We start from the raw sequence: 10511 nt of genomic DNA, 5'->3' as shown, positions 1-10511 counted from the left end.
GAGAACTTTTGTGTCAGATAGCCATCGTTTTCTTCACTGTGGAAATGCTGTCCTTCTGTTTGAGAAGTGACTGATAATTCACAGCAGTTACAACTGGAGAAATAGTATTTTGCACATTTAAATGTGTAGTGAGCAAACTGCAGTTAAGTGACCTGACTAAAAGTACAAAAGATCAGAGTGCCAATGTTTGAAAATGTGTTATTGAGAGAGACAGTGATATAAAGAGTGCAGTCTTTCACTTTTGAAACAAAACTATTATTGTTGTTTAATACAAACAGCTTCCTATATGACTTTGACTGTGTGTGAAATTTAAAATAGAGGCATCTTATACTGCAGTACTAAAATTGCTCCTAGTTCAGTTCCCTGTTGTGGTCAGATGTTTACTGTTGAAGGACCAAGTGTAGATGCTTCTGTTCAGTGATGTCCTCTGAACATTTCATCTTCAACTTGAAGTTTTTTAAAAAAGGAGAAAGACAGTAAGTATAGGTCAAAAAGGACAAAGAAGTGAGAGGAACAGAAGATAAGCCTCATGGGTATTTGGTGTTGTCTCCTTTCTCTACCACTTCTCATTCTCTTTTATCTAGAAAAAATATGTTGTTTGAAACCTTGTGTGATGAAATGGTACTTAATATACTGTATTACTTATTACAGCTGTTCACAAACAGCATAAAAGTTTACAGGAATTTATTCCTTGTATCTGCTTGTAACAGCTTCATGACACTTCACTTTGTGGGAAGTTATTTTCCAAATTGGTGTTACTTACTGGAAAGATACTAACCTGAGTACTTGGCTGGTACTTGGGGATAGGAGAGCAATAACCTAAAACTAAAAATAGTAAGCACAAGAAAGGTACTAAATAAGCAATTTATGGTGCTTTAAAAAACTGATACGAAAAGGTCAGTGGCTGAAAAAATGTTTGATGTAACTTGTTTGGATAGTTGTGCCAGTTAGATTTTCCTGCCTGTCGTTGTCGATAGCAGCAAAAACAGCAGCATCGTGATAATGCCTTTTTCTCACTCATCTGTTTTTCCTTCAAATATAGACTATGAGCAACAAAAGGTTATTTCACTTTTAGGTCCCCGTACTCTTCTACCAGAGATTTTTCAGAGTAGGTTGCAGATACTTTTGACATCAATAGTAAAAAAAAATTCTTTTCTTCATAGTTTTTACGACAAGAAAGCAGCAATTCATGAAGCACTGTGTGACAATATTGACACTCGCTCTGTCTTAGAAGAAATGCGTTCGTTAGTCAGTCAGAGTAACTCCTATATTGCTGCAAAGAAATCTTCCAGACAAATGCCAAACAGACTTCTTTTAGAAAACATCAGTTCCTATCTCACTCAAATGCTAAAGGTATGTAATAGCAAGTAGCAACGTTGCTATTGCACTGTGCAATTATAACTCTTGCGGTTTTCTAGTATGTAGGGATCTGTACAGTCTTTGTTTAAATCTTGTAGGAAACTAGAGATCTTCCATGCACACCCCAGCCAAAACAACCCCTAACTACAGTGTGTGCTGCAGCAGGAACGATTTGGAGTCCTTTATGTTACGTTATCATTTCAGCTAATGTTTTGTCGAGTAGTGGAGAGCCCCTAATACATGCAAGGAAAATTAAATAGTAAAAAAAATATGAAGTCAGAATGATAAATCTCACGGCTTTAATGCTAAACCTGTATCAATTAAAACCCCAAACATCTTACTAGAGCAGTAAATTGTGGCTTAAATGAGAACTAGGTGGCTTCAGAACCTTAGTACATGTGATTTTACTTAGTTTTCACATACCTGTGACTTGATGTATACAATCTTTTATTTTCTGGTTTTTTTTCCTTTGACCAGATTTTTGGTGCCATAGAAAGTGATGACGCAATCGGTTTTCCTGTTGGAGGGAATAGTCAAAACATAAATGTAAGTGGAGGACAAGGAACACTGTACAAAACTGTTCTGTGTCTGTTGAAAGTTTAGGATAGATAAAGTGATTACATTACTGGTATGTAGCTGAATTATGTTTTTTCTGCTTTTAACATTTGAATCTGAAGTAAGTAGTTGGCTTAGGGAGCAGGATTTTTCTTTTAGGAGAGTTGGGGTTTTTAATAGATTTGTTTGACTTAATGACAGACAAATTGTATAGCAACTAGAAAAAGAATTATCTTGTCTTCCGAATGAGTCTGTTTAAGAAACCACATGTTAACTACAGACAGCACATGCTACAGTCTAAAGACTCATTACAAGTATTTATATGTTAAGTAGTTTCAAAAATACAATTATGCTGATTAAACTTCCTTGTGGTACACCAAAACCCAGCCTGGAGGCAGCTGGAGTTTTATCCGCATTTCAATCTCTTTTTCTGATCTCATTTGTAGCCACAGTTTTTATGTGGCTTTTGAAGGCTGTTTTGCTTTGGTCACCCAGCAGTTTCACCGTGATGCAGAACTTTTCCAGAAATATTTGGGAGATACCTGATGAAAGGTACTGGATGGGCCCTGTAATAATGGTAATGTTTTGTGGTGTAGGCAGGAGAAGTAACTCCATATGAAATCTATCAACTTAGCTCTCTTTGTTCATGTGAAAAATTGGACATGGACAAATCAGTGCTGTTTTTCAAGTATTTTTCTGCATTCAAAGGTGTGACCATGTGTTTTTCTGTATATCCTTAGAAGGAATAATTAAAACATTTGTAGCGTAACAAAAAAGCTCGACTTTTTATTCATCAAAGGAAGAAGAAAGCTTGCTTGTGGTTGAAGAATGTGAGTGAACACTCATAATGAATTTCAATTTAGCTCAGAATTATTTTGAATTTCGGAAGAAAGACAGCACCTTAACACTTATTTTTTAGGGAAAATAAGTTTAAATTTTTATTTACACTTCAGGCAGGTTTTACAACAGATCTGCTTTACGGAAGGATGGCAACACCTTGGAGCAAGAAGCTAATCCCTTTCACTCCTTCAAAGAAATGATGCAAAGGGTGATAGAGTCAGAAGGATCTTGTGCAGGAAGAATCCTGTGCGAACACCTGTTAGCACAAGGAACTTCTGTCTTTATCACCTAGGACATCACTGGTTTTAAGCATTATAATATGAAGATGCATAATACCACCCATGTTTTGGTGGTTCCATTAAATATTTCACCACCTTTCAATCCTTCATGCAGATAATTAATTTTGTTAGCAAAAATTACCAGGTGATCATTCAAGGCTGGAAAACTTGTCACTAATTACAGGAGGCTTTAGATCAGGTCTATTGTTTCTTCGTCAAAATTGGAGATAAAGGAACCACTAGAGTCATTATCTCCAAAAAAGTCATAATCCTCTTTAAAAAGCTCTGAGAGAGCAACTAGCTGGATTACTGTGGTTCGGTAATTTACTTGAAAGGGAATAGAAGAGATCTGAAGTCAGAAAACCTTGAGTTCCATGGTCTCATTTTCCAAATGAATTAAGCATTGCTGTCAAGTTAGTTATCCTGGAAATAAAAATCTTCCATCTGGAAATGACTGATAAAGTAGTGGCAGTGCGTGCGTGCCTGACACCACTTCCTTTGCAGGTTGAGCTGCTTTCAGTGTTGGGGGCGGGGGGTAGTGGGGATCTGACTGTTGCCACTTTTCAGAATCTGTTCCTTCTGCCAAACTTGTCAGCAGTGGTTCCAGTTGTGAAACTGATTGCATAGTATTCACATTTATGAAAAGGTTTGATGGAGCCCCTCAGCTCCTTTCATATGGGCACTTTAAGGGCATGACAGACTATCTTGTCTGTTAATTGCACAGAAATTTGTCATGGCGATTTAACAGATGGGAAAGACACATGGAAACTGGAAGGGAAACAGAAGTGTGCATTGTTTTCTCACTCTCCTCTGCCCTCCAAAGTAATGAAACTTTTAATTTAAGCATTCCCCTGGGTGTCTGGCTTCTCCTCTTGGGATTCCAGAGAAGTGTTGGCAGACAGCACCAATCTGTAGTTGTTTTTGTAGTTATTCACTGCTATTCACTAGCTGCATGCTGTTGTTATTCACCATGATTGAGAGCAGGATTCTAAGGACTTTTTCTTTGAGTTTTCCTAACCAGCATTCACTTACACCTGAAATAATTCAACAGTAATCTTTCCTCACTTTTTGTGGGGAAGGGAGTCATGTGAGGAAAACAGACAATTGCACTGGAAGTAAATACAATTAGTGTAAGCTAGCATCTGAGTAACAGATCTATGTTCTAATAGAATTAAGTCCTAACATCAGTTTCCCCTGGTGTTATGCCTGACAAGCAGTTGGATCTAAGTAAGACCAGACAGAATATGAAGGGGTGAATTTGTCTGGGTGTTGGTTTTTTCCCTGTACTCCATTATAATTTGCTGAATTATAGCATAACCCTGTGGAACTGATGTAACTGTAACTGAAAGGAGATTAAAAAGGAACGGGGAGAGGCAGAACTTCACTAGTTTATTTTATCTGTCCGAAAGGAAAATATTATCATCTATCCTTTGACATCAATAGAGCAATGACTTTTATTGATACAGATCTGCCCTGAGGGTCAAGTTCCATCCAACAGCACATAAATTTGAAGGACATGTTTTATATCTAAATGATGATTGGCTAACTGTAGAAATAATTATCCTGCAGATTGAATCAACAGTGATGCCCTACCTACAAGTTCTTTCTGAGTTCAGAGAAGGAGTGCGACAAATTGCCAGGGAGAAGAAAGGTGAGAGTTCACTTTTTCCTGTGTTGTTGCACATGAGTCTCAGAGGTTTTAGGAATCAAACTGGGGGTGTGAGTCAGCTGATACAGTCTTTCTTTGCTGAAAGAATAACAGTAAGGCATATTTAAGTCAGGGCTGGTTTGAATATTTGCATCTCTGCAACTGCCTGTTTCACAGAAACACAGAATCGTTTTGGTTGGAAAAGACCTTTAAGATCATCAAGCCCAACCATTAACCCAGCACTGACAGGTCACCACTAAACCAGCACCACATCTACAGGTCTTGTAAACCCCTGCAGGGATGGGGACTCCACCACTGCCCTGGGCAGCCTGGGCCAGAGCTTCACAACCCTTTCAGTGAAGAAACTTTTCCTAATGTCCAGCCTAAACCTCCCCTGGCACAACTTGAGGCTGTTTCCTGACATCCTTTCTCTTGTTACTTGGGAGAATAGACCAACTCCCACCTCGCACCAGCCTCCTTTCAGGTACTTGTAGAGAGTGAGAAGGTCTCCCCTGAGCCTCCTTCTCTTCAGGTTTAACACCCCGAGGTCCTTCAGCTCCTCCACAGTGCACTTGTACTCCAGACCCTGCACCAGCTTGGTCGCTTTCATCTGGACACGCTCCAGCACCAAAATGTCCTTCTTGTAGTGAGGAGCCCAAAACTCAGCAATCAAGGTGCAGCCTCACCATTGCCAAGTCCTGCTGGCCACGCTATTTCTATGACATAATTTTATTTTAATTTCCTTAGGAATCTAAAAGCTCTGGAATGATGAGAACTAGCTGTTGTTTCTCTAGATTAGGGCACTCCCTGCTTTCTAGGTGTGAAAGTACTCATGATCACTTCCCCCAGGGAGCTTGGGTTCTCTTAAAAGTGTAGATTGCTGCACAATCCTGCTGTCTGTGTTTAAATAGCCTGAGATGTTGGTTCTGATTTGTTAGCATAGTCGGAACTGTAGCTCCCCTGATAGTAATTGAGTGCTCTCTTTGGAGAATTCATCTGGGAGTTTGCTAGAAGTCATTTTGGGTGCTTTTTTTTTTTCCCCCCCTCTGAAAAGCTTTGATCGTGCTGTGTGTGTTGGCAACAGAACTATATAGTGTTAAAAAGGTTGTTCCATTAAGCCCTCTGATTTTACTGGTTGATTAGTTCCTAATGGAGCTGTTACTATTTTCTGCTGTTCGCTGTGGAATCTTAGATGTCTTCAATATATATTTGATTCTTTTTTTCCTAAAACTCTTTTACACTGAGATCTGTACTTGAAGGCGAAGTAGGGCATTTTTTATATATAAAACATAAATAAATAAACCACGTATTGTACAGAAATATAAAATTACTTGTAGTGTCTGGTTGAGAACCTGTACAGCTGGCAAAGAACCGGAACCCTTATTCTGCCACTGTTTTGAATTCTTCTAAGGGCTATTAAGTTTACCTTAAAAGCACAAAACTGTGTTTGTTAACTACTCGGCTATTACCGTCAAACTCCTATAGGTCTAATGGATGCTGAGAAGTACATTTATTAGTTCCAACAGCAAATATTTTCTGTAATTTGAATTAATTCAAGAAGTTTCTGTGTGTATCCTCAGCCAAAAATGTGACCCTTTGGGTTTTCAGTATTCAACCTAAATTCTAATTTTATGTGAGGCTTTTTTTTTCTCTTGCTTTCTGACGGTTGAGCTAAACTGATCCTAACTCTTAAGGATAAAAGTTTAAGTATGGTAAAGTGGTAAAGTTTAAGTATCACAGGGCTTCTTGTAGATCATTTTTAGAATATACCTAGTGCTAGACTGCTTCCTGACACTTGAGTTTCTTACCTGGAAGTATAAAAACTTCGAAGTATGGATTTTTATAACTGAGCAGATGCTCTTCTATTGAATATCAGTAGATGTATCTGAAACATTCTTGATAGGATAGGTGCAATTCCCTTGCCTAGGTTAGAGTCAACACCTTTTAGTGTGAACAGCCAGCGAGGGAATCTTATCCCTTGTTTATCTTAATGGCTTATTTAGAGTTGCATCAGACATGAATATAGTTCACTGTGTATAACTTCTCTGGATCAAGAAAAATAACAACTTGGTTCACAGCCAACAAAAGAGAATCCATAAACTGCAATGCTTTCCTGTACAAAGGGAGAGCCACAGAACACCCTGATGCGATGAAGTAGGGTGTCTGTCCTTTTCATGGTGTTAGGACAGTTGGCACTCTGCTCACTGACCAGCTCTCTGAGGCTCTGGGAGTTAGGGAAGAGATGAAGGCTCAGGGATGGAACTTGTACCTACTGGTACGTGCGGTGTTCCGCACAGTGTCTGCGTGGTAGCTTCTACTGCCAGAATTATTACCCTTGAGACCCCTAGCACTTCTTAGGGTTAACGAGCCAAGAGCTGCTGAAAGGGAGAACACTTGTTTATTATAAGCACATGGTGTCATCTAACCTGAGTATCCTTCTTGTCACGCTTTGGTAAGCATTTCCTCCTAAATACGAGGCTGTCTATAAAATTAAGTTCACAACAGCAGCGTACTGGCTCTTCTTGATGGTGAGGGTAACTGTCTGTAGAAACAGAGGGTGTTTGGGTTACAGTTGCTCTGACCAATGTATATGTAGTTATCAAACTCACAAAATCACAGTCCTTCAAAGACAGTTTGATGTAGCACAGGATATGTTAATCTGTGGTTTTTCTAAAATAGGGTTCTCCACCCTTCTTACTGGCAATTCCACAGCACCCACTAAGAGTCACACAACCTTCTGCTATAGCCTGCCAGAATTGCTGCAGCTTTTCCAAATTGCCTGGATTTTCTTTCTGTTCCCCTTCAGGAACAATGAGGGTATCTTGGAAGAAATACATGAATTTCAAGTCCCCAAAAAGAATCATACTTCTTTGCTGTGTAGCTGAAAGAAGGCAGAGCTTACTTAAAAGTTTTATCACTTTCAAACAAAAGACCTTTCCCTGGCCTGTGTGAGAGAGTGGCAAATTCTTAATTGCGTTTTCCTAACTGCGTAGTGGGATAGAAATATACTTTCACCAAATCTTACTTCATTAAAAGTATTTTTCATGCTCTGTAGTAACTGAAGTGCTGCAGTTGAGTGATGCTCTTCGAGATGACATCCTTCCTGAACTCGGGGTTCGATTTGAAGATCATGAAGGTACCCAATTATGTTTTGCAGCTTTGTAGATAGCTGTTTGTATAATCTCACTGTTTTCATAAGAAGCAGGAAGACAACTTGTGAGACGAATCTGGAATAACCCAACACACTCAAAGTCTGCAAAGCTCTGGCGCATCATATTTCTGATGTACGGATATATATTACAGAAATGTATATTGGAATATATGTATAGAATATAAAAATGTACACTGAAATCTTTTTCATCTTTTTGTATAGAACCTTATTTCTTAGTCCCTTTTGAGTAGTTACTCGGCTGCATTTGCATTCAGCTTGCAGAGGGAAAACAGTTCTCATAGGGTAAATACATTTATTTGACTAATCAAGCATTGGAAACTCATTCTTCTGTTTTTGCTTCTTCAGGACTTCCAACTGTGGTTAAATTAGTGGATAAGGACACGTTACTGAAAGAAAGAGAAGAAAAGAAAAAGGTTATTATTTTAAGCGTTCTATGGTTTTAAAATTTAATGTGTAAGCTATGGATACTTTTACATTTCTTTGATAACCTAAAGAAGAATCTTAACAGACTAACAACAAGGAAAGAACTAAACTAGCAACAAGTAAAAGAAATGATACTAAAATTTGAATGTGATCAGGAAAAGAGGTTTTGAAACAGTAGCTGCTTGAAAATTTTGTACAGATCTAATGAATACCTCTAAGGTTTTTCTGTTTGTTTTTTAAGATCTTCATGTAATTAAGGGCTGTTGAGAATTGCATGCATACTCTCTTACCTCTCTGGAAGAACAATTCCAATGAGAAGCTAATTTGGACTTCTTTTACCTGAACTAATGAAGTTGACGTTTTCCGTGGAGCTAGACTGTATTTATCTGACATGTGACAACAAAATGCACTGGCTTAATCTTAATTAATGTAGTATGGATAAGTGCAAGATTCAGGGTGTGGGGGCAAGAACTGATGTGTTACTATATAAAGATGGTGAATTTTAACTCAGTTCACAAGGGCTGCACAGAAACCCTTCTTTTGGCACTTCCTAGCATTAATAGTTGACTTTGTAACATTTAAAAGTAATACTTCCTATGTCTGTCTTCGGTTTTAACAAATAAAACAATTCCATCATGACTAGAAATGGTTGGAAGACTTTCCAATATTTCTCCTTCCCTGTAGATGTTTTTTAGAGAAGAGAAAGCAAAATGTAGTTTCAGCCAATTCCAGATGTTTTCATCAAAAAGACATTTAAAGGCAGTTTGTATATAGCTGCTGGGTGGAAACTGCAGCAGGAGAACATTTTCCTTGGAAACAGTATTATTATGTTTAGTACTGGGAGAACGCTTGGAGAACTGATAGGTCTCTCCTAAGCAAGTGGAAGATGAGATTTAATTTTTTTTTAATTTTAAAAGTTGGTTAATTTTGGATAGTTGTTTCCCTGGGAACATCAAGGCATACAACTGCTTCTTGAGGAGCTGTAACCTCTCTACAGTTTGAGGCAAGAACTTAAAATATCAGCAAAATATGTTCTTTTTTTAAAGTCATTTGCAAAACATTTTCCCCCATGAAAAGGCGGGACCATTTCTTTGGTAGGTGTTTTTTTTATTTATATACACTTTGCATGCAAAATGCATTCTGAACAGTTAAAACTGATTTAGCTGTGAATAAAATCAAATGAAATCCAAGTTGTACAGTGGGAAGTATCAGACAACCCTAATTACAAGGCACAGTGGTTTTGCTGCAGGTCCTGCTGCCAGTTCTGTCTGTAATGAGATACCCAGGGGAGCTGCTGGCTCACATTTGTAGAAAACAACCGAATGACATCGTTACCTTTTACTCATTAACGTTGCCTTTCATAGATTGAAGAAGAGAAAAAAAGGAAGAAAGAAGAAGCAGCCAGGAAGAAACAGCAGCAGGAAGTAAGTGTTCAGATCCTTTTCATCTGGTTTGGAAGAAAAGTGTTAGCAGCAGCAGTCACGTGCAGGAAAGATTACATTAGAACACAGGCGCTCTGCCCAGCCTGAACTGGCCTCCATTTATTTTCCTTTGTCTAAGGTTTCCTGCTCAGAATGACTTTGGCTTACGGTTCAGATTTGAATTTTCAGCTCCTATTGTAGAGAAGCTGTCTTTGAAAACACAGCTAAAGGCTGCAAAGGCTTCTTAGAAGAAGTTGTAGCGCTTATTTCAGTCTTGAGACAGTACTACTTCCTGAATTGCCAAATCTTACATGCCTGTTAGAGAAGATTTTTGTGTCGTTTATTATTTTCTTCCCTTTCCAGTATCATAGGTATGTGTGAAAACGTGGGTATTTTTCTTTCAGAATCCGCCTGTTCCCTATGATTGAACTCTGAAATGTAGTGTTTTGTGAAAACACGTTTTATCTCTACAGCTGGAATTGAGATAGCTCAAAGGTTGTAGGCTTTGGATGAGGCGTAGACAGCCAGAGGAGATGAACTCATAAGAAGAAAAGATTGTTTGCTGTGCTAACAGTACAGGAAATGCATTCCTGGGTTAAAAGAGGAATTAAACCTTTAGAGAGCACCATGTACAGAGAGAGAAAATCAGATAAATAGCATTTATCATCCACAGATTCCAAGTAGCTTTTTGCACTCTTTCAAAAAGGTGATTCCCTTGCATTGATCCCTTTACAGATCAGTGAAAGTTCTGTTCATTTTCAGTGCAGTTACTTGAGTCCTGATCCTGCTGTGACCTGCAAAGAAACCTGTGCTTG

General features: G+C 38.4%; 1 protein-coding gene across 1 annotated transcript in view; it reads left to right on the top strand.

The window, feature by feature from the left end:
• The window catches only part of CARS (cysteinyl-tRNA synthetase), a gene marked incomplete at its 5' end in the record, with an annotated part of 25597 nt that overhangs the window by 13308 nt on the left and 1778 nt on the right, over positions 1-10511 (top strand). The window contains 6 exons of the mRNA XM_010136536.1: positions 1164-1353; positions 1837-1905; positions 4602-4683; positions 7736-7816; positions 8198-8265; positions 9640-9699. Coding sequence (XP_010134838.1) covers positions 1164-1353; positions 1837-1905; positions 4602-4683; positions 7736-7816; positions 8198-8265; positions 9640-9699 — 550 coding nt within the window. The remainder of the gene's footprint in view (positions 1-1163; positions 1354-1836; positions 1906-4601; positions 4684-7735; positions 7817-8197; positions 8266-9639; positions 9700-10511) is intronic.

Source organism: Buceros rhinoceros, unplaced genomic scaffold (assembly GCF_000710305.1).
Source record: "Buceros rhinoceros silvestris isolate BGI_N320 unplaced genomic scaffold, ASM71030v1 scaffold8290, whole genome shotgun sequence".
In the NCBI taxonomy this organism is placed as follows: domain Eukaryota; kingdom Metazoa; phylum Chordata; class Aves; order Bucerotiformes; family Bucerotidae; genus Buceros; species Buceros rhinoceros.
This window is presented reverse-complemented; position numbering and strand designations above follow the sequence as displayed.